This window comes from Symphalangus syndactylus, chromosome 10 (genome assembly GCF_028878055.3).
Source record: "Symphalangus syndactylus isolate Jambi chromosome 10, NHGRI_mSymSyn1-v2.1_pri, whole genome shotgun sequence".
In the NCBI taxonomy this organism is placed as follows: Eukaryota; Metazoa; Chordata; class Mammalia; order Primates; family Hylobatidae; genus Symphalangus; species Symphalangus syndactylus.
The window spans coordinates 122,162,506-122,189,063 of record NC_072432.2 but is presented as its reverse complement, the minus strand read 5'-3'; the positions used below and the strand labels follow the sequence as shown (position 1 = coordinate 122,189,063).

Genomic DNA, 26,558 nt, shown 5'->3' with positions numbered 1-26,558 from the left:
TCTTCAAGTCATTTCTAGAAATGGTGAAGTCTGTAGCCCTCTCTCTGGTGAGTAGATCTGTAGGACTGTCTGTGTGTCTGTGTGCTCTGGAATGGTATCTGGAATTCAAGCATTCTGGGCAGTTTACACAAAGGTATACTGAATGTCAATCCTGTGAACTTTTACAACTCATTTTAGATATTTTTAGATTCTGTCCCCTTCCATCCATTACCCTCTGTCTTTAATTATATTTCCCATTTCTTCCTTGATCCATGGTAGTCTGACTACTCTTCCTACTACTTTTGGGCTCTCATGTGGTGGATCAAGGATCTTTTTTTTTTTTTTTTTTTTTCTCTGAGACAGGGTCTGGCTCTGTTGCCTAAGCTGGAGTGCAGTGATGCAATCATGGCTTACTGCAGCCTTGACCAACTGGGCTCAAGTGATCCTCCTGCCTCAGTCTCCTGAGTAGCTGAGAATATAGACATGTGCATCACCACATCCAGCTTTTTGTGTGTGTGTGTGTGTGTGTCTGTGTGGAGAGGTGGGGTCTCACTGTGTTGCCCAGACTGGTCTTGAACTCCTGGGCTCAAGCGATCCTCCCAACTCAGCCTCCCAAAGTGTTGGGATTACAGACATGAGCCACCACATTCAGCCAATGATCCTTTAAGTGATCACCCTCTATCTTTTTGTGCCCTAGATGCTAGTTCAGAGTGTGCTTGATGCTCACCTTTTAGTTGTATGTCCAAAGCTTGTGCCACTTCTCATTGGTTAGCTGTGAGGCAACAGAAGCACCTTAAGGGACTGTCACACAGATATGCTTAGTCACACCCTGCCTGGAGAGGGGAGTCAGGAATCATCACACAGAGTCACAGGAGATGAACTCAAGGAGTAATTAAAGCAGCTCTTAGAATTGGTCTTTGGGAGCTAGAGACCCAGGCCTGCTGTGCTGACCTCCCCTTTCACTGGCCTTTGTGACATTGGACTCAGGCCACTATAGGATGGTGGGAGGAGCTTGTTCTTTGGATTTCTGAGGCTTAGGTAGTTTGGATGGCCGTGTGAGCTGCAGAGAATAAATGAGATATGGCTGAGTCCACATCAGAACGGAGAGACAGATGTAGGGAGCCTTCTCGCCCTCCATGAGCCTGTTCTTTCTGTAGCCTGGGTACGACTGCCCATGGCGCCTTTTCTATCCAAACTCTCACCTCCCAGTGGTGCCTCTCGCCTGGTTTTCCTCCTTCTCTGGCAGTTCCTTTTTTCAGTGTCTTTTAAAGTTACCTTATTGTAGAAACATAAACTTGCAAGTTAATGTTACTATTCTGTTGGTGTCTTGCATTTACATTTGATCCTCAGTGGCTCTACTTCTTATCTAAGGTGTTAGATGATCAGCCTATGAAATAAACTAAGACCACGCAAATGCGAACAAACAGACTGTTAACCAGAGTGCGCTCCAGCAAGGGAGTTGGCCACCATCACTTGGGTTTGGCAGATGCACAGAAGCAGGCAGGGGCACGCGAAACTTTATAGTGGGGAAAAGGAAACCTTCGAGGGTTTTCTGAGAGGAGGCTGTGGCCTGGGGGAGCTGGAAGCAGGCTAATAGAAGTGGATGTCTTAGGTGCTTGTTGTGGGGAGCATACTTGACTTTCTCCCGCTGATTCTGAATTGCAAGCAAGGGCAAAAAATAAGAAAGCTAAGAGTCCCTGACCAAGGTCCCACCCTCATGGGCGAATGACCCGAGGTTGTGAATTAGAGCTCTGGTCGTATGCGGGCTGCCTGTTGTCTATTTGAATATTCAGTTTCTCCCAAGCTAACACTGACCTAGAACATGGAGCCCCATAGCTCTTCACAAATTGTCTCTAGCGCACTGTTTCTTAACCTTTTTTGGGTTATAGACTCTGGACTATTTTAAGAATCTGAAAGCTATAACTCCTCTGCCTAGAAAAAACCAAAAAACAGTAGCATGGATTCACAGACCCACTGAGGCCAAACCATGGACCACAGATCTCATTTTATTTATACAGATTTAACAGTTTTATCTTTTTTGTGACTATGATGCAGCATTAATCCATATGAAGTATATAGACTTCTACCTCTTTCTTACACCTTAGAAGTAATTGCCAATAAATTTATATGCAAATATGTTTAAATAGCACTACTTTTATCCTATACCAAGTAGGTGATATGGTAGGTGAGTCAATATGTGATACTGATGAGTAACCTCATTAAGCACCAAAAAGGATACCTTTTTGGTCATTTCAACTAATTTTTATTTAAAGCTTTCTAAGTTCTTATTTCCCTGCCATCAGAATAAATTAATGGAATATCATGGCTTAGCATCCTTTTCAAGATGAACTGCAAATACATGATTTTCTAATGTTGAGATATCTGACTTACTGGATTGTCAGCTCCTTGAGGGCAAGGACTTGTGCCTGTTCTGCAGCCCCTCAGGAAACATCGAAATGAACACTTCAGGGCTCTCCTCACATGCTGCCTGCCCCAGACTGTTTGCCGTGCTTTCCTCGTTCACGTTTCTCTCTTCATTGTTTGAGCAGTAACTGTTGGCTTCTATAATAGTAAGCCGTCATTTCAAATTCCCCCAAAACTCTAAGATTGTTGGAAACAGATAAGCCAACCCCTTCTGGTCTGTGACCTTAAATTAAGTGTATACCTGGCCTCTTCTATAGAGAAAAGCATGGCTTCTATTTTTCTCCATCTTTGAAAGCATTTTTTTTTTTTTGCTTTTAATTCAAGTATATTCTGAATAGTTGATCAATTGAATTCCAGTCTTTGGATAAAAAGGTGTATTAATGAGTCTGTTGAAACTTTTTTTTTTGGATGAGTATCAGGACACTGGGAGAACTATAGCAGGCATGGGGACCACGTAAATAAGGTCTGAATAGTTTAGACAAGCTCGTCATTTCATGTCACAGTCCAACAAGCATTGAGTGCCCACCAGATGATGTCAGGCACCAGGAAAGAAATGCCTTCTGTGTCCTCAGGGAGCTTGCAGTCACAGAGAGGGCAATATAGCTTTGATACTTCCTTAGAAAAGAAGACCCAAGGGAATTGGAAGTCCCTGGTAGGGGACAGAGAAGGTCACTTTTGTTTTGAAGGAGAAGTAGGCTATCACCAGTCCAAACAGCGGGAAAGGCACCCTGGTAACCGAAGTGACTGAGCCTGAAGGACTTGCTGAGCTTTTAGAGTAATTCAATGGAGGCATAAGCACGGGTGTAGGAGATTGAGGCTGGAGAGTTGGGGAGTGGTGGTGCTGTGAAGAGCCTTGCTTGCTTGCTTAAGGAGTTAGAATTTCATCTGGGAGGGAGTCGAGAGCCCTTGAGGGGTTTGAGGACAAATTATGACCACCAGATCAGTGTGTGGTTTAGATGCGTGCTTGGGTGAGGGCACAGCTAGGAAGGTGCGTGGTAAACCAGGAGGGCATGAAGCAGGGCGGCGTTGTGCCCCACCAGCCACGTGACCTTGCTTCCACTTGGTCACCATCAAACGTCAGTTCAGCAAGGCTTCTCTTGACCACCATGTTTAAAATTTCCACCCCACTTCCACTTCCGCACACCCCATCCACCTTCCTGCTTTATTTCCTTAGCACCTATTATATGACATATTTACTCATTCATTCATTCACTCATTCATTCTATTTTTAATAATTTAAGCTCTTGCAGGGCAAGATTTTTATCCCGTTGTTCCAGGCTGTCTCTCCAGGGCGTAGATTAGTGCTTGGCACAGCAGACTGTAAATATTTTCTGAATGAATGACTATCAGAAGGAAAAAGGGAGGCTGAGGTTGTGAGACATTTCAAGGTGAAAATCATATCTTAGGGATAAACAAAGCCATCTTCAGTTAAGCCGTTTATTCCCTTGTGAGTAGTGAAATAGGTAGTTGTGAAACTTTTGGAAATTGAATTTTCACTCAAGGAAGTTAAGGAAATCTTCCCTAAGCAATCAATTTGGGGAGTAATTATAGTGAATTTCGGTTTCTCTCAACCTGCTGGCTGACTTAACCCCAAGACATTGCATCATGAGACAGAATCACAATAATGATGGCATCTAACATTTATCAAGCATGCATCAGCATACGTGTGCCAGGCACTTCACATGTGCCTTTTTTTTCTTTTCAATTTTTTCATAGAGACGAGGTCTCACTGTGTTGGCCAGGCTGGTCTGGAAGTCCTGGGCTCAAGTGATGCTCCCGCCTCGGCCTCCCAAGGTGCTGGGATTACAGACATGAGCCACCATGCCCTTATCCCCAGCCTCTTTTTTTGGTGGGGGAGGAATTAGTTTCTTTTTTTTTTTTTTTTAAAAAAAGATGGGGTCTTCCTCTGTTATCCTGACTAGAGTTCAGTGGCACAATCATAGCTCATTGCAAGTGCAAGCTCATCAGTTCAAGTGATCCTCCCAGTTCAGCCTCCCAAGTATTGAGGACCACAAGTGCGTGCCACTATTCCCCACTAAGTTTTGTATTTTTTTTTTTTTTTTTTGTAGAAATGGAGTTTTGCTATGTTATGCAGGCTGGTCTTGAACTCCTGGGCTCAAGTGATCCTCCCACCTCAGCCTCCCAAAGTGTTGGGATTACAGGTGTGAGCCACCGTGCCTGGCCTGTTTTTAATTTGAAGTACCAAGCTTTCCAACTTGGATCTAAACTCTAGACCTACCACTGGTTATAGTGAAGACAAAGGCTTTAGGTTTAATTTGATTTCATAGCTATTAATTCTAATGACATTACTGCTGCGAGGGACGCTTGAATTTGGGATTCCTTGTTTAGCCTGGCTGGGATTAGGTTTTGGAATTTTAAAGCGGATTGCATTATTTAATGGAGTGCGTAGAATTTGTAATGTAGTCCTGACACGATTGTGATGGCTCTGTCTGTTAGATTCTTAGGACTTGGATTCAGAAGTGTTCTCCTTATTTTCCTATGAATTTGTGAGTCGGTGTTTTTCTTCAAGTCTGAAGAAAGACAACCCTTTGCTGTTTTCTCTTAATAGGAGGAATTTGAAACTGCAGGGGCCTAGTAGGAGGTGGTAGTTGTTCAGATCTACCTATCGCTGCTGTGTGGGAACTTAAGCCTAGCATTTCCAAGTCTTCTGAATTTTCAAGAGAATTTGAAAATCCAGATTTTGTAATGTGATGTCTTCTAATTTTCTACTTTTGATCAATACAGTGAGGCCTGAACAAAATGCTTGTGGACCTTTTTTTAAAAAAAATTTTTTTGGTGACAGGGTCTTCCTCTGTCACCCAGGCTGAGTGCAGTGGTGTGATCATAGCTCACTACAGCCTCCATCTCCTGGGCTGAAGCGATCCCCCTGCCTTTGCCTCCCAACATACTGAGATTACAGGTGTGAGCCACTGTGCCCAGTCGGGCCTGTAGACCTTGAGTGTGTGGCCTCTGGTTCGGAGATATAGGTGTAGAAAAGGTGAAGGGCTGGGGGAAATTTGTTAATTTCATATTCAGTGAACATTTTCCCCAGATCAATCTAATCAAGTAGAAATTCAGTCATACTAATCTGATCAAGAAACACAATGGAAAATAGGGATTAAATTGAAAACCACAAATACTGAGAGAAATAAAAATTGTAAGCTTTCTTTGCTTGTAGTCTAAGAATATCTTAATCTGTCTTTTTTTTTTTTTTTTGGTCTGTGGCCGAAGGCCAGATGTCTGGCCCATATTCTAATCTCTGTATATAGAATACCTTGAAGTTATTTGAATTTGCCATGATTAAAATGAGTATGTATTACCCTGTGAATGTGGGATATGAAATATACTTCACAAAAAACCCTCCACAAATGAGTCAGTATTCTTTGGCCAGATTTAAACTTTCTTTTTATTTTTCTTTAAAATTTTTATAGAGATGGGGGTCTTGCAGTGTTGTTCCTGAACTCCTGGACTCAAGCAGTCGTCCCACCTCAGACTCCTGAATAGCTGGACTACAGGCCCACACCACTGTACCTGGCTAGATTTAAGCTTTCTTATAGTGAAAGTGGACAATGAAATGAAACTCATTCTGCTGGTGTGTTTCACAGATGAGAAAAGACAAGTGATTTGCAAGTGATTGAGTTAATACTGAGTGTATTCTTTGAATTATGCTATCCCAGTATATGACAGTTTGAAATTATGGAATTTATGTATCAGAGTCTTCATATTTCTAAAGTCCTGTGATTGTGAAATATACTAGTTGCGGTTCAGTGGCCCTATTGCTTGGATATCCCTCTGTTCTCAACCAGTTGTTGTTTGTGTGGGTGGAAGATTAGAATAGAACGGGGTTGTCAAACTTTTTTCTTCATTTAAAGAAGTTTTCTCCAAGGACTGCAAATTACCAGTATCTACCGACTGTCCTGAGTGGGATTGGACACAGGAGATGTCTAACTGCTCTTTTCAAAGAACCTTCGTTTTCTAGGTCTCTTCCTACCTTCTGGGGTAATTGGCACCAGTTTCAGTCTTTTCTTGTATTCTGTGGATGCATTTTCTGTCTTTTTTTTTTTAATTTAGGTTTTAGGGTACATGTGCACAATGTGCAGGTTTGTTACATATGTATCCATGTGCCATGTTGATTTCCTGCACCCATTAACTCGTCATTTAGCATTAGGTATATCTCCTAATGCTGTCCCTCCCGCCTCCCCCCACCCCACAACAGTCCCCAGAGTGTGATGTTCCCCTTCCTGTGTCCATGAGTTCTCATTGTTTAATTCCCACCTATGAGTGACAACATGCGGTGTTTGGTTTTTTGTCCTTGTGATAGTTTACTGAGAATTATGTTTTCCGGTTTCATCCATGTCCCTACAAAGGACATGAACTCATCATTTTTTATGGCTGCATAGTATTCCATGGTATATATATGCCACATTTTCTTAATCCAGTTTATCGTTGTTGGACATTTGTGTTGGTTCCAACTCTTTGCTATTGTGAATAGTGCTGCAATAAACATACATGTGCATGTGTCTTTATAGCAGCATGATTTATAGTCCTTTGGGTATATACCCAGTAATAGGATGGCTGGGTCAAATGTTATTTCTAGTTCTAGATCCCTGAGGAATCGCCACACTGACTTCCACAATGGTTGAACTAGTTTACAGTCCCACCAACAGTGTAAAAGTGTCCCTATTTCTCCACATCCTCTCCAGCACCTGTTGTTTCCTGACTTTTTAATGATGGCCATTCTAACTGGTGTGAGATGGTATCTCATTGTGGTTTTGATTTGCATTTCTCTGATGGCCAGTGATGATGAGCATTTTTGCATGTGTTTTTTGGATGCATAAATGTCTTCTTTTGAGAAATGTCTGTTCATGTCCTTCGCCCACTTTTTGATGGGGTTGTTTGTTTTTTTCTTGTAAATTTGTTTGAGTTCATTGTAGATTCTGGATATTAGCCCTTTGTCAGATGAGTAGGTTGCAAAAATTTTCTCCCATTCTGTAGGTTGCCTGTTCACTCTGATGGTAGTTTCTTTTGCTGTGCAGAAGCTCATTAGTTTAATTAGATCCCATTAGTCAATTTTGGCTTTTGTTGCCATTGCTTTTGGTGTTTTAGACATGAAGTCCTTGCCCACGCCTATGTCCTGAATGGTATTGCCTAGGTTTTCTTCTAGGGTTTTTAAGGTTTTAGGTCTAACATTTAAGTCTTTAATCCATCTTGAATTAATTTTTGTATAAGGTGTAAGGAAGGGATCCAGTTTCAGCTTTCTACATATGGCTAGCCAGTATTCCCGGCACCATTTATTAAATAGGGAATCCTTTCCCCATTTCTTGTTTTTGTCAGGTTTGTCAAAGATCAGATAGTTGTAGATATGTGGCATTATTTCTGAGGGCTCTGTTCTGTTCCATTGATCTATGTCGCTGTCGTGGTACCAGTACCATGCTGTTTTGGTTACTGTAGCCTTGTAGTATAGTTTGAAGTCAGGTAGCATGATGCCTCCAGCTTTGTTCTTTTGGCTTAGGATTGACTTGGCGATGCGGGCTCTTTTTTGGTTCCATATGAACTTTAAAGTAGTTTTTTCCAATTCTGTGAAGAAAGTCATTGGTAGCTTGATGGGGATGGCATTGAATCTATAAATTACCTTGGGCAGTATGGCCATTTTCATGATATTGATTCTTCCAACCCATGAGCATGGAATGTTCTTCCATTTGTTTGTATCCTCTTTGATTTCATTGAGCAGTGGTTTGTAGTTCTCCTTGAAGAGGTCCTTCCCATCCCTTGTAAGTTGGATTCCTAGGTATTTTATTCTTTTTGAAGCAATTGTGAATGGGAGTTCACTCATGATTTGGCTCTCTGTTTGTCTGTGATTGGTGTATAAGAATGCGTGTGATTTTTGCACATTGATTTTGTATCCTGAGACTTTGCTAAAGTTGCTTATCAGCTTAAGGAGATTTTGGGCTGAGAAGATGGGGTTTTCTAGATATACAATCATGTCATCTGCAAACAGGGACAATTTGACTTCCTCTTTTCCTAATTGAATACCCTTTATTTCCTTCTCCTGCCTGATTGCCCTGGCCAGAACTTCCAGCACTATGTTGAATAGGAGTGGTGAGAGAGGGCATCCCTGTCTTGTGCCAGTTTTCAGAGGGAATGCTTCCAGTTTTTGCCCATTCAGTACGATATTGGCTGTGGGTTTGTCATAGATAGCTCTTATTATTTTGAGATACATCCCATCAGTACCTAATTTATTGAGAGTTTTTAGCATGAAGCGTTGTTGAATTTTGTCAAAGGCCTTTTCTGCATCTATTGAGATAATCATGTGGTTTTTGTCTTTGGTTCTGTTTATATGCTGGATTACATTTATTGATTTGTGTATGTTGAACCAGCCTTGCATCCCAGGGATGAAGCCCACTTGATTATGGTGGATAAGCTTTTTGATGTGCTGCTGGATTCGGTTTGCCAGTATTTTATTGAGGATTTTTGCATCAATGTTCATCAAGGATATTCGTCTGAAATTCTCTTTTTTTGGTTATGTCTCTGCCAGGCTTTGGTATCAGGACGATGCTGGCCTCATCAAATGTGTTAGGGAGGATTCCCTCTTTTTCTATCGATTGGAATAGTTTCAGAAGGAATGGTACCAGTTCCTCCTTGTACCTCTGGTAGAATTCGGCTGTGAATCCATCAGGTCCTGGACTCTTTTTGGTTGGTAAACTATTGATTATTGCCACAATTTCAGAGCCTGTTATTGGTCTATTCAGAGATTCAACTTCTTCCTGGTTTAGTCTTGGGAGGGTGTATTTGTCGAGGAATTTATCCATTTCTTGTAGATTTTTTAGTTTATTTGCCTAGAGGTGTTTGTAGTATTCTCTGATGTAGATTGTATTTCTGTGGGATCGATGGTGATATCCCCTTTTTCATTTTTTATTGCATCTATTTGATTCTTCTCTCTTTTCTTCTTTATTAGTCTTGCTAGTGGTCTATCAGTTTTGTTGATCTTTTCAAAAAACCAGCTCCTGGATTCATTAATTTTTTGAAGGGTTTTTTGTGTCTCTACTTCCTTCAGTTCTGCTCTGATTTTAGTTATTTCTAGCCTTCTGCTAGCTTTTGAATGTGTTTGCTCTTGCTTTTCTAGTTCTTTTAATTGTGATGTTAGGGTGTCAATTTTGGATCTTTCCTGCTTTCTCTTGTGGGCATTTAGTGCTATAAATTTCCCTCTACACACTGCTTTGAATGTGTCCCAGAGATTCTGGTATGTTGTGTCTTTGTTCTCATTGGTTTCAAAGAACATCTTTATTTCTGCCTTCATTTCATTATGTACCCAATAGTCATTCAGGATCAGGTTGTTCAGTTTCCATGTAGTTGAGCGGTTTTGAGTGAGTTTCTTCATCCTGAGTTCTAGTTTGATTGCACTGTGGTCTGATTGACAGTTTGTTATAATTTCTATTCTTTTATATTTGCTGAGGAGAGCTTTACTTCCAACTATGTGGTCAATTTTGGAATAGGTGTGGTGTGGTACTGAAAAAAATGTATATTCTGTTGATTTGGGGTGGAGAGTTCTGTAGATGTCTATTAGGTCCACTTTGTGCAGAGCTGAGTTCAATTCCTGGATATCCTTGTTAACTTTCTGTCCCGTTGATCTGTCTAATGTTGACAGTGGGGTGTTAAAATCTCCCATTATTATTGTGTGGGAGTTTAAGTCCCTTTGTAGGTCACTGAGGACTTGCTTTATGAATCTGGGTGCTCCTGTGTTGGGTGCATATATATTTAGGATAGTTAGCTCTTCTTGTTGAATTGATCCCTTTACCATTATGTAATGGCCTTCTTTGTCTCTTTTGATCTTTGTTGGTTTAAAGTCTATTTTATCAGAGACTAGGATTGCAACCCCTGCCTTTTTTTGTTTTCCATTTGTTTGATAGATCTTCCTCCATCCCTTTATTTTGAGTCTATGTGTGTCTCTGCACGTGAGATGGGTTTCCTGAATACAGCACACTGATGGATCTTGACTCCTTATCCAGTTTGCCAGTCTGTGTCTTTTAATTGGAGCATTTAGCCCATTTACATTTAAAGTTAATATTGTTATGTGTGAATTTGGTCCTGTCATTATGATGTTAGTTGGTTATTTTGCTCGTTAGTTGATGCAGTTTCTTCCTAGCCTCGATGGTCTTTACAATTTGGCATGTTTTTGCAGGGGCTGCTACCAGTTTTTCCTTTCCATGTTTAGTGCTTCCTTCAGGAGCTCTTTTAGGGCAGGCCTGGTGGTGTCAAAATCACTCAGCATTTGCTTGTCTGTAAAGTATTTTATTTCTCCTTCACTTATGAAGCTTAGTTTGGCTGGCTATGAAATTGTGGGTTGAGAATTCTTTTCTTTAAGAATGTTGAATATCGGCCCCCCACTCTCTTCTGGCTTGTAGAGTTTCTGCCAAGAGATCAGCTGTTAGTCTGATGGGCTTCCCTTTGTGGGTAACCCGACCTTTCTCTCTGGCTGCCCTTAACATTTTTTCCTTCATTTCAACTTTGGTGAATCTGACAATTATGTGTCTTGGCGTTGCTTTTCTCAAGGAGTATCTTTGTGGCATTCTCTGTATTTCCTGAATCTGAATGTTGGCCTGCCTTGCTAGATTGGGGAAGTTCTCCTGGATAATATCTTGCAGAGTGTTTTCTAACTTGGTTCCATTCTCCCCGTCATTTTCAGGTACACCAATCAGACGTAGGTTTGGTCTTTTCACATAGTCCCAAATTTCTTGGAGGCTTTGTTCGTTTCTTTTTATTCTTTTTTCTCTAATCTTCCCTTCTCGCTTCATTTCATTCATTTCATCTTCCATCAGTGATACCATTTCTTCCAGTTGATCGCATCGGCTACTGAGGCTTCTGCAATCTTGGCGTAGTTCTCGATACTTGGCTTTCAGCTCCATCATCTCCTTTAAGCCCTTCTCTCCATTGGTTATTCTAGTTATCCATTCGTCTAATTTTTTTTCAAAGTTTTTGACTTCTTTGCTATTGTTTTGAATTTCCATCCGTAGCTTGGAGTAGTTTGATCTTCTGAAGCCTTCTTCTCTCAACTCATCAAAGTCATTCTCCATCCAGCTTTGTTCCGTTGCTGGTGAGGAACTGCATTCCTTTGGAGGAGGAGAGGTGCTCTGATTTTTAGAGTTTCCAGTTTTTCTGCTCTGTTTTTTCCCCATCTTTGTGGTTTTATCTACTTTTGGTCTTTGATGATGGTGATGTACAGATGGGTTTTTGGTGTGGATGTCCTTTCTGTTAGTTTTCCTTCTACCAGACAGGACCCTCAGCTGCAGGTCTGTTGGAGTTTGCTAGAGGTCCACTCCAGACCCTGTTTGGCTGGGTGTCAGCAGTGGTGGCTGCAGAACAGCGGATTTTCGTGAGACCACAAATTCAGCTGTCTGATAGTTCCTCTGGGAGTTTTGTCTCAGAGGAGTACCTGGCCGAGTGAGGTGTTAGTCTGTCCCTGCTGGGGGGTGCCTCCCAGTTAGGCTGCTCGGGGGTCAGGGACCCACTTTAGGAGGCAGTCTGTCCCTTCTCAGAGCTCCAGCTGCATGCTGGGAGAACCACTACTCTCTTCAAAGCTGTCAGTCAGACAGGGACATTTAAGTCTGCAGAGGTTCCTGCTGAATTTTTGTTTGTCTGTGCCCTGCCCCCAGAGGTGGAGCCTACAGAGGCAGGCAGGCCTCCTTGAGTTGTGGTGGGCTCCACCCAGTTCGAGCTTCCTGGCTGCTTTGTTTACCTAAGCAAGCCTGGGCAATGGCGGGCGCCCCTCCCCCAGCCTCGCTGCGGCCTTGCAGTTTGATCTCAGACTGCTGTGCTAGCAATCAGCAAGACTCCGTGGGCATAGGACCCTCCGAGCCAGGTGTGGGACACAATCTCCTGGTGTGCCGTTTTCCAGGCCCGTTGGAAAAGCGCAGTATTAGGGTGGGACTGACCCGATTTTCCAGGTGCCGTCTGTTACCCCTTTCTTTGACTAGGAAAGGGAACTCCCTGACCCCTTGTGCTTCCCAAGTGAGGCAATGCCTCGCCCTGCTTCGGCTGGCGCACAGTGCGCTGCACCAACTGTCCTGTACCCACTGTTAGGCACTCCCTAGTGAGATGAACCCGGTACCTCAAACGGAAATGCAGAAATCACCCGTCTTCTGTGTCGCTCACGCTGGGAGCTGTAGACCGGGAGCTGTTCCTATTCGGCCATCTTGGCTCCACCCCTGTTTTTTTTTTTTTTTTTTTTTTTTTTTGAGACGGAATCTCCCTCTGTCACCCAGGCTGGAGTGCAGCTGCGTGATCTCGACTCACCACAACCTCCGCCTGCCAGGTTCAAGCAATTTTCCTGCCTTATCTTCCTGAGTAGCTGGGATTACAGGCGTGTGCCACCATGCCCAGCTAATTTATTTTGTATTTTTAGTAGAGACGGGATTTCATCATATTGGCCAGGCTGGTCTCGAACTCCTGACCTTGTGATCTGCCTGCCTCAGCCTCCCAGAATGCTGGGATTACAGGCGTGAGCCACTGCACCTGGCGCATTTTCTATTTTAATGTCGTGTGTTTCAATTGTAAATATCTCCGAGTTTCATTGAACATGGAAACATTGTTTTCTTTATTGTTTTGGACGTGATTTTAGAGACAGAGGATGGTGGTGGAAGTGGTTTTATTTTCCCCATAATACTTCTTCGAGAGTAACATAGGATGTTTAAGAAAGATAGTATCTAGGGAACTCATGATTAAACTGAGAAATTTAATCATGAGTTTAATACATGAATAAATGAAGTTTAATAAATGAATAGGAGTTAGCCTCTAGAGTCCAAGACAGAAATAGTCATGTATGAAAGCCCTGAGACTGAAAAATCGGTACCTGGGTCAGTCCTACGTGGGTGAAAGGAAGACCAGTAAAAGATGTAGTTGGAGACAGAGAAAGGGGCCAGATCACTTGAACAGCTTAAGAAATATTTGCAGAATAAGCAAAAAGCCTTGTGTTGGACATTCCTGTAAAGGAAGAACACTTTGTTCTTCAGAAGCTTATGGTCTAGCCGAGATGACATGTAAAAGTTTATTCTATCATGAGACAAACCAAGTGGTCCTACATAAGCAGTAGAAACAGTTTCGGCTTTATGTAGGAATTGGAGAAGGAAATCACTTTTGTATAGGGGTCATATGGATGGATGCTTGAGGGAGATAAAGTATGATCTGAGCCTTTCTCTTGTGGGTGGGCCTTGAGCAAGCAGAATTGCTAGGGGGAATGGCGTTACCTAAGTTAGGTATATGGAGGACAGGGGAGTGACGTGGCTGTGTTGGGGGAGATGACGCTTGAGCCTCCAGTGGTCCACAGGTGGCACTGATAGGGATGTTGAAGGCTCACTGCTCCTTTTCTTATTGTCAGTGAAAAGAGTTGAACAGTGAATCCAAGGCAGCTTCACATTCCTTGTGCCAGTTCCCAGCAGATGCTTTCTGCTCTCCGCTTAGACATTCCACTGCTAGGGGAACGGGCTGTCTCTTGAAACAGTGTTAATTATGCTTATACTAAAGAAATAACCCACTTCCTATAATCCCAGCACTTTGGGAGGCTGAGGTAGGCAGATCACCTGAGGTCTGGAGTTCGAGACAGCCTGGCCAACATGGTGAAACCCTGCCTCCACTAAAAGTACAAAAATTAGCCGGGCATGGTGGTGGGTGCCTGTAATCCCAGCTACTTGGGAGGCTGAGGCAGAAGAATCACTTGAACCCAGAAGGCAGAGGTTACAGTGAGCCAAGATCTTGCCACTGCACTCTAGCCTGGGTGACAGAGCAAGACTCCGTCTCAAAACAACAATAAAATAAAGAGATACCCTACTTCTGGCAGCTTTCCCCAGTAGATCTTACTGAATGCAGCCCTGGAAGTGACCTAAAACAAGTTAGCTTCCCTGCCAGGTATGAGTCCCCTCAGCTTTGAGGGTGGGCAGCCTATCTTCCCCTCATCTTACCCGCTCCAGCTACAGGCATTTCCGCTTCTTTCACTAGTAGAGTTTTCAAATCCCCCCCACCTCCTGAATGCTGTTATTCTCCAGTCATACTCTACTTTATCAACGTTGCTGTTAGAACGTATCCTTCAAAAGTGAATGGAAAATTCTAGATATTGAGGACACAACAAACAGGACTTTTTGTGATATTTGTACTTCTTACGGAGAGTTGACTGGAGTAAGCAAACGTTGAGAAGCTTTTGTTGTGAGTGTAGTCACTTTCTAAATTTCAAGTCAGCTCGGCTTCATTCCGTGTATGGAAAGTACATTGGGGGAGGAGTGACAAAGAAAAAAATCATACTCACCACACAGATTGTTGTTTGGTTGCTGGTAGTGCCAGCCAAGTTCAAAAAAGCAACAATATCATGACGTAGTATGGCTGTATTAGAATAAGCTCTTTGTGATGTATACATCCGTTATACAGTGGGTTGGGGTGGGGTCTTGTTGAAACAGAGATTCCAGATATTTCAGTTGTGAAGATTTCAGCAACTCAGACCTTTAGAATTAAAAGAGGTGATGGGATTTGGATTCAGTATTTGATTTTGGTAGTTGACAACAGTAATTGATCTATAACTTTCCATTCTACTGACATTGTTTTGTGTTTTACACGTATGTGATACTGTGTGGTTTACTTTTGGACCCAGTATCAATTTTTTTTGTGTCATGGACAGAAGTATTACAACATTTTCAGAGGTGATGAGTTTATAAAATTTCTTCTTCCTATTTTGGCATTCTAGAGATTACAGATATAATTTGATTTCTTTGTATGATGTGATTTGTTATTCAAATGAGAAGGGAGCACGAACCCACAAGCCAGATCAGTAAAAAGGAGGAAGAGGTTAGTTTATTCATAGATAACTGTCTTTATCCCAGATATGCAGCCATATTGTTTGTTGTTTCCCAAGCTACCTGCTTCCAAAAAAGCACATTCATCCATGGTGATCCACCGGGGCTGGGGAGGTCTCCAGTAACTAAACAGTCACTATTTGGGAGATAGTAATTGTTGCAGGCAAGAATTATAAGTGGGTGCTAAAATTTGCAGGTGAAAATATGATGATGAGAAACAGTGTTTAGTCTCAAAGTTTACCCCCACATGATTCTTATTAGTTACAAAGGGAAAAATAGTAATTTTACTGTGGGAAACTTCATAGATCCAGCCTTGACCAAGTGATCAGAATTAACATGATCAGTAAAGGCACATGCACCTCACATGCCTCTTGGTAGAACGCACCAAGGAGGGCACAATGTTACTTCTGTGGTAGGCTTGCCAAAATGCACAATCTGGATTTAGTCAGGAGGAAGCATTAGGCAAACCCAGATTGAGGGACATTCTACAAAATAAATGGCCAGTCCTCTTCAAGTGTCAAGGTCATGACAGACAAACTGCTCCAGGTTGGAGAAGACATGACAAGTATATGTAACACAAGGCCTTGGACCAAAAAAAGGACATTAGTGGGGGTAGTTGGCAAAATTTGGAGGAAGTTGTCTATAGGTTATTTAATAAACTGTGTTGATGGTTATTTCTTGGTTTTGGTCGTTGTAGCTGTGGTGATATAAGAAACATTTGGTGGTTAACATTTGAGGAAGCTTGGAGAAGGGTGTACAGGATTTTTTTGTACTATTTTTGGAGCTTTTTGTAAGCCCGAAAGTATTTCAAAGTAAAGTTAAGCAACAACAACAACAAAAATAATTCAACTCAGCTGAGAAATTACAGCTTTAGTGCTTGTACTTTGAGACATTTCTCTAGATTGGTCAGCAGCTGCTTTTGCTTCCTGAATCTCCACAGTGATCTGGATAATTGAGGTTTCTAATTAAGGGATCTTGGGATGAATGAGACATGGCTGTATTGAATTGCAGCTACACTTTGACAAGGTTTTGTTTAATTAATTTACTTATTTATTTTTGTACAGGGTTGTAATTACATCTTTGGGTGTCCCATGCCTTTGCAGGTTATTTGAGCTTTACTGTCATAGCCACGAGAATCCCTAGCTGCAAACTTAGCTCTGTAATTAATTTACTGGTTTATTTCTGTTTTTATTATGATGATGTGAATTCAGGTTAATCCCATGGATTCTTCTGCTATGTGTCATGTGTTATTGAATTTCGTACTTGTTGTTTGTCTCAGGAAGAGTTGATATTTTTGGTATAAAAACATTTTATTTAAACTTGAAATATCGTACTAAATATATATTTTTCCCCTCAGAAAAGACACTTTGGAGTTTCTATAAAGTGAATAGTAAATGTACTATAAAATAGAGTAAATGTACTCTAGCATGAGCACCAAGTGCTAACCTTTTATTAGGTAATCATTAGAATGGGAGAAATTAATACATTGGGAAATGTTAGCAGGAGCAGTGGTTAATGTGTGATTCATAGATTGTTAAGTCGAGAGTGTTTTGATCAGTGTGGGCAAGAACGTGGACTCTGGGAGTCAGAAGACCTAGTTTTGAATCCCAGATCCATCCTGCTTATTACAGGTTGAGTATCCCTTATCCAAAATGCTTGGGAAGTGTTTTGGGTTTGGATTTTTTTTTTTTTTTTTTTTGGATTTTGGAATATTTGCATAAGGGCAATGAGCATTTCCTTTGAACATGACCTTTTGAGCATAATGTTGGCGCTCAAAATGTTTCAGAGTTTGGATCATTTCAGAAAGATTTTGGATTTTCACATCAGGGATGTTCAACCTGCAGTATGTGCTAGACGGGTTGACTTTTCTGAGCCTTACTTTTTGCATCTGTAAAACTGGAATCCTAATAGTATCTTGCAGAGTTATCGTGAGAATGGAGTCATGTAGCATGCAGTGCACCTGGTCTAAAGTGGGGCCTTTCGTCCATGTTGAATTCTCTTCTTACCTCCCTCTAGGTTTATAACAAAGCCACCTGCAATTGATGAGAAACTGCTTTGCTTATAAAGACAATAAGAAGATGATAGCATGTCAGTAACCTCTCCAGTATTTCAGAAGTCTTTTTTTAAATTTTCAAAAACTTTTTTCTGTTTTTTAAAAAAATTTATTTTTTTATTTTAATAGCTTTTGGGTACAAGTGGTTTTTGATTACATGGATGAGTTATACAATGGGGACTTCTGAGATTTTAGTGTACCCGTCACTTAAGTAGTGTACATTGTACCCAATATGTAATCTTTTTATCCTTCACCCCTCCTGCACCCCCCCCTTCTGAGTCTCCAAAGTCCATTATATCACTCTGTATGCCTCTGCATGCACATAGTTTAACTCCCACTTATTGTTAAGAACATGCAATATTTGGTTTTTCATTCCTGAGTTACTTCATTTAGAATAGTGGCCTCCAGCTCCATCTAAGGTGCTGCAAATTGGGAATTGTGTTACAATAAACATACATATGCATGTGTCTTTTTCATTAATGACTTTTTTTCCTTTGGGTGTATACCCATAGAGGGATTGCTGGATCAAATGGTTGATCTACTTTTAGTTCCTTAAGAAATCTCTGCCTGGGTGCCGTGGCTCACGCCTGTAATCCCAGCCCTTTGGGAGGCCGAGGCGGGCGGATCACTTGAGGTCAAGAGTTTGAGACCAGCCTGGCCGACATGGTGAAACCCCATCTCTACTAAAAATACAAAAAATTAGCCAGGCGTGGTGGTGTGCCCCTGTAATCCCAGCTACTCGGGAGGTTGAGGCTGGAGAATCACTTGAACCCAGGAAGCAGAGTTTGCAGTGAGCCAAGATCGCGCCACTGTACTCCAGCCTGGGCCACAAGAGTGAAAACTCTGTCTCAAAAAAAAAAAAAAAAAAAAAAAACCGCATGCTATTTTCCATAGAGTTTGTACTAATTTATATTTCTGCCAGCAGTGTATAAGTGTTTCAGAAGTCTTTTTGTCAGGAAATTCTTCTACATCTCTTATTCCAGAGAAATTATTTTCTTTTATGTATTAGCCATGTTGGATATTACTCCAAAATCTCTTAAACAGGTATCACTCATTTGCTAGACTTTCTGTGGTGTTTTAATGTTCTTGTCAGAAATTATTTGATACAAATAAGTATTAAATTTCTTTTAGAAGAAAATCTTAAGAGACAAAGCAACAAAGAGATGGTCGAAGACAATTGGAAGCAAACATTTTCATGTAGAGTCTCCTTTCGGGTTTCAGGCCCTGAAAGTTGAGTTTTGATCCTCTGAGAAGGGCCAATTATTATTGTTCCTATTTTATTCCAGTTTCAAAAGTACTTTCCTTTATTCTTAAATTGTCTGATTTCAGTATTGCCCTGTTATTATGTAAGTGAACATCATCGTTTTTAGGAAGTTTAGAAAAGCTTGTCCAACCTGCCTTAGTTTGTTGTGGTGGTGTTCTGTTTTGTTTTAGGCTCTTAGTAGCCTGAAGCCATGGTCTTTAGTTTCTATCTCTAGTGATAAGCAGAAAAGAGGGATGAGGAAGGGGCTTTACTGGCCCAACCAGAAACAGAAACCATGAACCCATGACTATTTTCTCTGTTTTGGACACCCGGATTGTTAAAGAGGTATGTCTGCAATTTACCTTCAAATGGTTCACGAAAAAATATATGTATGTGTATGTGTGTATTTATTCATATAAATCCTGGGGGGAAAGGGAAGGAGAAAGAAAAGCAAAGCAGTCATGGCAGTGTTAACAATTAGTGAATTGGCAGGAAAGATCTATGGGCATTCTTTGTACTTTTTACCACTTTTCTCTAAGTTTGAAACTATCTCAGGATTACATTGGCTGTATACATTGAGTTATTTTCTTGTCCCCTGATGAGATGTCAGTAAGTGGCAGTTTCAGTGGGAGGAAGGTGGGAGGTTAGAAGTGCTTATGTGTGCAGAGAGGAATAAGTAGTGAGTAATTCAGTAAGTACAGGTTGAGCATCCCACATAGAAAATCCAAAATGCTGCAGAATTTGGAACTTTTTGAGTACCCATGTAACACTCAAACAAAATGCTCTTTGGAGCATTTTGGAATTTGGATTTTCGGATTTGGGATGTGCAACTGTTAAGCATAATGCAAGTATTCCCACATCCAGAAAAAATACGAAACCCAAAACACTTCAAGCATTTTGGATGAGGGATACTCAGCTAGGTTAATTCACTGGCAAGAAATTAGTGGTTTCTTTAAGTTAGCCTTTTTCCTTAGCCAGAATAGAATTCATTGTTTTGTAGAGGAGCCTGTACAGATAAGAGAGTAATCTGTTGCTTTTTCAAAGCAGAGAAAACTACTTGGAACTGAAACCAGATGATAAAAAAGTAAAAGATTAAAAAATATATATTTATAAGACATACACAAAGATAAAAGCAAAATCTATAAGGCAGAAATATTAGGACTGTTGCAATTGTTTTCTGTGCTCAGTCTGCCTTCTGCCAGAGAGACACAAGTTGTCTATGATTAGCAGCCTATCTTACTAGCTAATAGACATTCATTTATCCTTTAAATTACTATGTGGCTTCAAAGGTAGTATTTTATATTCTTACTGTGAATTTACATAATGTTTATTATTTTACCCTTCAAAAAAAGTCTTCTAAACTAACTATTTTTTTTTTTTTTTAACTTTCATGTCAATGATGACATCTGTTTTGGGAGCTCAGGGGCCAGCCGAAGGTAAGAGATTTGGTTTGTTATGTGATGCTTGTAAAGATCTTATGTGCATATTGTTGAACTCTTAGAAGTTTTCTTCTCAAAAAGGAAAATATTTTCTGTCATTTTATATAAGTAATGCAAGCTGTCAGCCTACTCACAAATCTGAAGCCATTTATTGGCATGGGAAGGGCCGGAGGTTTATGGAAAAGCTGTATTTGCACTTTGACCACTTCTGGCCGGTCTCCTAGCAGCTACAACACAGATTCCTTTTGTGCCATAGATTGGCTCAAGACTGGTAGTTCCAAACTGTGGTCAAAGCCGACTCATCGTCTCCGCTCCCAAGACAGCTAGGGATGCATTCCCGGCCAACAGAAACCTGCGTGGCCTCAAGCCACCTCCATAGATTGGCCCAAGACTGGTAGTTCCAAACTGCGGTCAAAACCGACTCATCCTCCCGGCTCCCGAGACAGCTGGGGGTGCATTCCCGGCCAACAGAAGCTTGCGCAGCACAGCCGCCTCAAGGGAACATGCTTTCACCTCTGTCTCTTAGGGAATGTGGAGCCCTGCTTGAAGTGGGCACAAAGTCTGTTTCTTAACTGACCATAAAGTTACTTGGAACTTCCAGGAAATTTACATTTCCATCTCCGTTCTTGGGGTTTTGTTTTTTCTTTAGAGTCCGTGGCTGAATTGTAATTCAGTTCGCTACTATTATTGCTAAAATGTGTATTATAGACATGGCTGTTTGGGACTCTGACTTTTTAAGATCATTTATTTATTAATTTTTTTTTCCCTAACCACAGGGACTGAATGACAAACAGAAAGTCACCCTGTCAGTATAAAACATTATTGTGAAAAAGCCGAATAGGGCACTGGTTTCTTTATATATGTAAACTTTCTCTCATCTTTTCTACTGAAAAGGTGCTGGATTATTTTCGTTTTCTTATTTTTATGTATATTTTTTGAGATGGAGTCTCGCTCTGTCGCTCAGGCTGGAGTGCGGTGGCGTGATCTTGGCTCACTGCAGTCTTTGCCTCCTGGGTTCAAGTGATTCTCCTGCCTCAGCCTCCTAAGTAGCTGGGATTACAGGCACCCATCACCACACCAGGCTGGGTTTTGCATTTTCGGTAGAGACGAGATTTCACCATGTTGGCCAGGCTGGTCTTCAACTCCTGACCTCAAGTGATCCACCCACCTCAGCCTCCCGAAGTGCTGGGATTACAGGCGTGAGCAACCGTGCCCAGCTTTTTTTTCATTTTTATTGGTGGAGAGGCTGGAGGTTGCAGTGAAGATATGAAGGAACCATTGCCTGGTGATTTAAAAATTGTTCATATTTTATTTAATTCAGTTGCATGTTTAGAGAAAATGTTGTGTTGACTAAAATACATGGGAGGTTAAACACCTCAGCTCTAGGGAGAGGTGTACTTGTCGAACAGGGAGACCTTGATTTTTCCTTTATGCTTCTATGTTATTCGAATTTGTTACAGTGTTTACTTGGAAAGAAAAGGCTTGTCCAGTTTATGAAATCTTTGCCTGGAAGTTACCTATAATAATTTACGAAATTGCTAAGCCTTAAGGAGGACCATTTAGTGCTGTAGTAAATAAAAAGTGTTTATTAGTCCCCAACTTTGTGCCAGTCTGTGGCACTTTCATATTGGGGAATAGAGCTTGGCTAGCCTAGTGGTGCAGAGGAGGAACCTTAGAGCCAGACTGTGGGCTGGAATCCCAGCACCCCAACCTGCTAGACGCAAGACACTTACCTTCTTTGTTCCTCAGGTTCCTTTGAACAGTGTTGAGCACACAGGCTTAGCTCCATTATGGTTACTTTGGTGATAGCCTCTCGACTCAAATTGGGAATAAGAAATGTCACTGTCAAAGAAATCCCTAAAAGAAAGACAAGTAAAAAAAAAAAACCAATAATAATGGAGAGGAGAGTGCCATTTAGAACCTATCTCTGATAAATATACAGTCGGCCTTCTGTATCTGTGGGTTTCAGATATGTGGTTCAACCAACCACAGATTGAAAATAGTTTTTAAAAAACTATGAAAAATAATACAACAATAAAAGTAAAAATTTAGGGCCGGGCACGGTGGCTCACGCCTGTAATCCCAGCACTTTGGGAGGCCGAGGCCAGCGGATCATGAGGCCAGGAGATCGAAACCATCCTGGCTAACACGGTGAAACCCTGTCTCTACTAAAAATACAAAAAAAAAAAGCCGCAGGTGTGGTAGCAGGCGCCTGTAGTCCCAGCTACTCGGGAGGCTGAGGCAGGAGAATGGCGTGAACCCGGGAGGCGGAGCTTGCGGTGAGCTGAGATCGCTCCACTGCACTCCAGCCTGGGCAACAGAGCAAGACTCCGTCTCAAAAAAAAAAAAAAAATGTAAAAATGTAAAAAGCAGTATAGTATAACAACTATTTACATAGCATCTACATTGTCTTAAGTGTTTTAAGTAATCAAGAGATGATGATTTGAAGTATATGGGAGGATATGTGTGGGTTATATTCAAATACTACACCATTTTATATAAGGACTTGCACATCTGCGGATTTCGGTATTCATGGGAGGTCCTGGAAGCAGTCCCACTCAGGATACTGAGGGATGACTGTATACACATGTGACGGGGCTTTTGAAGTGAGAACTAAGCTTACAAGAATCAGGATGGTTTTTACTTAGCCTTATTAAGAACAGAATTAATTAAATAAAATTATGGAGATAAGCGTGGAAAGCTAGAACAGGAGAAACTTCGTTTGAGCTCCACATTTTATTTAATCCTACTCTGTAATGATTCTCACTATGGGTGACACCTGGAGTTTGCAAGGCAGCTCCCCCCAATTTGATGCCCAGTCCTTTGGGGCCATCTTCCATCTTCCTCCTTTTGCTCCTCTCTGTTTGAAAATGGCTTAGTGAGCCACCACTGCTGATAGATATACATTTTAGCTTTGGAAAAACATGGAGGGTGAGCAGTGTGTAACACAACACTGCAGCTGGATGACGTCTTCTGTGCCCAAGGGCTCTTAGGGGCTGTCAGCTGCTGGGGGTCTGCTTTCACTTCCTGGCCTCGCTTCCTCCTCACAGCACCATCCAGGGAACACGTGTCTCCTCTGCCTGCTGTTTCACACAGAGACGCAGGTGTGCCGATCCTCACCTGTCCAGAGGTGCTGAGCCAGTTGTCCTCTCGGTTGCTGCCAGAGTTATCTGCCTGCCCCTTTAGTTGCCCTCCTGGTACCTCCCAGAACTGCTCACTGGCTTTGCAGCCTGTGCTCTCCCTGCAGGCCCCCACCCTTACTCCCATCAGTTTCATCGGAATTTTTTCAGGAGTTTCTCAATTCTGATCCAGGCACAAGCAAGCACTCTTAGTTTCAAAACCTTGTTCTTTCCCCCTTCTCTCCCTTTTTGGCAATTTCCCCACTTCCCCCATCCCCTGTCATTTTGAGTTAATTTTAGCTGGGTGATGGATATCAGTATGCATTCTTAATTTACCATCTTAACCTAATTTTCTTTCTTAAAAAAATTAACCTTTTAGACTTCTGGTCCAGATAATCTTGTGAGTTTACACAGAAACATTCTCCTGCCAACACCAAAATTACAGCAGAGACAGATAAAATATTTTAGAATGTGAAAATCATGTCATCAGACTCAAAAACAACGTATTTAGACTGGGCATGGTGGCTCATAGCTGTAATCTCAGTACTTGGGAGGCTGAGGCTGGAGGATTGCTTGAGGCCAGGAGTCTGAGACCAGCCTGGGCAACATAGTGAGACCCCGTCTCTATACAAAACTAGATAAACACAACAACAACATATATAACTTCAAGGACCAGCAGTAAGCGAGGGCTGAAGTGACATATTTCCAGGGCTTTGGATTCAGACCAGGCGCCTGGAGGTGATTGGAAGTTCAACTCTTGCCGACTAATGGGGTCACTGGTGTATGGTTGGGGACTGGAGCCAAGCTCACCACTTGAAAACTGATTTAGGTGAGCCTTCTCTGTGAGTGAAGGCTTACAATCAGTTTTTGGCCGACAACATTGAGCTAATGTCTGTGTTAATAGGAAGGGATAGAGACATTGGGCCTTGAGAAGACCAAAATCTGGGCTTCAGTAATGGAAATGACAACATAAACTAGTCATGGAAAGGTAGCCATCAGGAGAGGAAAAAATAAGCAATCATGTAAACCATAAAATAAACACTCCCTGCTAAGATGTACCTGCAAACTAACATGCAAACCATCATCAGGAAGCATAGCAACAGACTCCCAAAGTGGGAGAATGTGACAAAATGTGAACTGAGATACATTTTAAAACAATTGCACTTAAAATCTTTACGGAGATAAAATCACAAAACACAAGTAAGTAGATTTGAAACTGACAGAAATCAAAAAAGTGAAAGATGCAGTCAGTGAAAAATTTACCTTTGCTTAGTTGGTTTAAAGAAAAAGAAATAATTAGTGAAAAGAAGCTTTTCAAACAGTGCAAAAGAACTATGTGATATTCTACAGGAAGGGGAACATCACACTCCCGGGACTGTTGTGGGGTGGGGGGAGGGGGGAGGGACAGCATTAGGAGATATACCTAATGCTAAATGACGAGTTAATGGGTGCAGGAAATCAACATGGCACATGGATACATATGTAACAAACCTGCACATTGTGCACATGTACCCTAAAACCTAAAGTATAATAAAAAAAAAAGGCAAAAAAAAAAAAAAAGAACTATGTGATATTCTAGAAAGTGGTGATAAGGCGAAAGATCAAAACAGATCATCTGTAAGATCCCACCAAGTAGCATTTCAATACAGATTGTTCCTGCTTTTTATGCATATAGTTTTTTGGTACAAATATGGAATCATACTCTAGACTTTTATAACTTTTTCATTAACATAAACTTTTTTAAATCAGCAAGTCTTCTATACCCTCAAATCTATACTTGCACATGGCTGTGTCATAATTTATTTAAACATTCTGCTATTTTAAGCTATTTTGGACATGCTGTAGTGAGCATCTTTAAATGTTATTTAAAAAATATCTTTGGCTACAAAAATAAAAATATTGAAAAAATATAAAAACGTAAAACAAAGATCACTAATTTCACTGCAAAAAAATAAATTTTATAGCTGTAACTGTGTGTGTCACTGTAGGTGCGTGTGTGCAATAGCCATTTTATTACACATTTTGTTTTGTAACCTCTTTTGTCAATTACCGTTGTGAATAGTTTCCCATGTAAAATATAGAGTCATATCACCTATAGGGTGTTTAGTTCTCATTGTAAGCCTCTACATACATAATTAACTTCCATTGTATGACAGTAAGTTGTTTTATTTCACTATTATGAACAGTTTTATCAGTTATGGCTTATAAGTAATGTTAAGGTTTTCTTAATACACACTTATGTTCATTTTCAACAGGTGTTTGCTTATGATCATTGTTTCTGGTCTATGGATGAATCTGTCAAAGAAAAGTATGCAGGTAATAGAATCCAGCATCCTGTCAACTACTGATGGTATAGAAGGAGGTGTTCAGTATTTTTTCCTTTACACGATTGTTTGGCAAACTCCCCAAACTGTGTGTTTCCTCTGCTGTCACACCACAATAACAGTCATCAACACAGAAGATGACTTAATGTGACCAAATGTTGGGGGGGTTTTCCCTGCACCCCAAGCAGCAGACACTGGCTGGGCATCCTCTCAGTTCCGATGCTCTCTACCTGGGGACAGCGTCAGCTCCACAGACTGAGGGCTCAGTCCCACAAGACCGCTGCCTTATTCCCACCAGCGCAGGTCCAGGCCTCTAGAACTTCTGACCTACTGGCTTCCAATTAGGGTTTCCACAACCTCCTCTTTGGGTTTGATTAATTTCCTAGAGCGGCTCACAGAACTCAGGGAAACACTCGTGTTTAGGGGTTTATTACGAGGGATTTTCTTTAAAGGACACAGGTAAACAGCCAAATGAAGAGATACAGAGGGTGAGGTCTGGAAGGGTCCCAAGCGCAGGAGCTTCTGTCCTCATGGAGGTGGCGCGGCGCCCTCCCGGCGTGTGGATGAGTTCTTACCTTCCTGTTTGGCCCTGTGTGTTTAGCAATCCAGAAGCTCTCTGAACCCTGTCCTTTCAGGTTTTTATGGAGGCTTCCTTATATATGCATGATTGTCAACCGATTAGAGATGTGATTGGACAAAAAGTGTATGATCTGAACACAGCACGTCCTGTCTGTTCAGACTTTTCTTGGCCATTCTGTGTAGCGTTCCTTCCTTTAGGATATGAGGCAAGACCTTGTGGAATGAGAAGCTCTTGACCCACAATCAGATGAGAGTCTTGCCTCCAGCAGGTGAAAGGAGGGCAGGAGATCAGATAGTTTCCTGAGGCCTAAAGTGCCCCAACGATGTAAAAGACTGCAACAAGGGTTAATGAGCCAGGAACCGTGGATGGTAACCTACATCTATATAATTACCATAGGATATATATGAGTACCGTAGGATTATTTTGCATAACTGTAGAAAGTACAGACAACACCCTCCCGTGTTTGCTATTAGAGTTTTTAATGTTGATTGGAAAATGGGAGATTCACTGTGTGCCATTCTTGGTATATGTTGATGAAATGATATGACTAGCACACACAGTGGC

The 26,558-nt window shown here is 41.4% G+C and overlaps 1 protein-coding gene across 7 annotated transcripts in view; it reads left to right on the top strand.

Annotated features, from left to right (window-relative positions):
* Positions 1-26,558, top strand: part of KIF13B (kinesin family member 13B) — a 210,455-nt gene that overhangs the window by 53,497 nt on the left and 130,400 nt on the right. For all 7 annotated transcript variants that reach the window (XR_010113936.1, XM_055295848.2, XM_055295847.2 and 4 more), the window contains exons 3-4: positions 19,956-19,968; positions 25,346-25,406. Coding sequence is in view for 6 of the 7 variants with exons in the window: in XM_055295848.2 (XP_055151823.2) it covers positions 19,956-19,968; positions 25,346-25,406 (74 nt within the window). In the remaining variant the exon portion in view is untranslated. The remainder of the gene's footprint in view (positions 1-19,955; positions 19,969-25,345; positions 25,407-26,558) is intronic.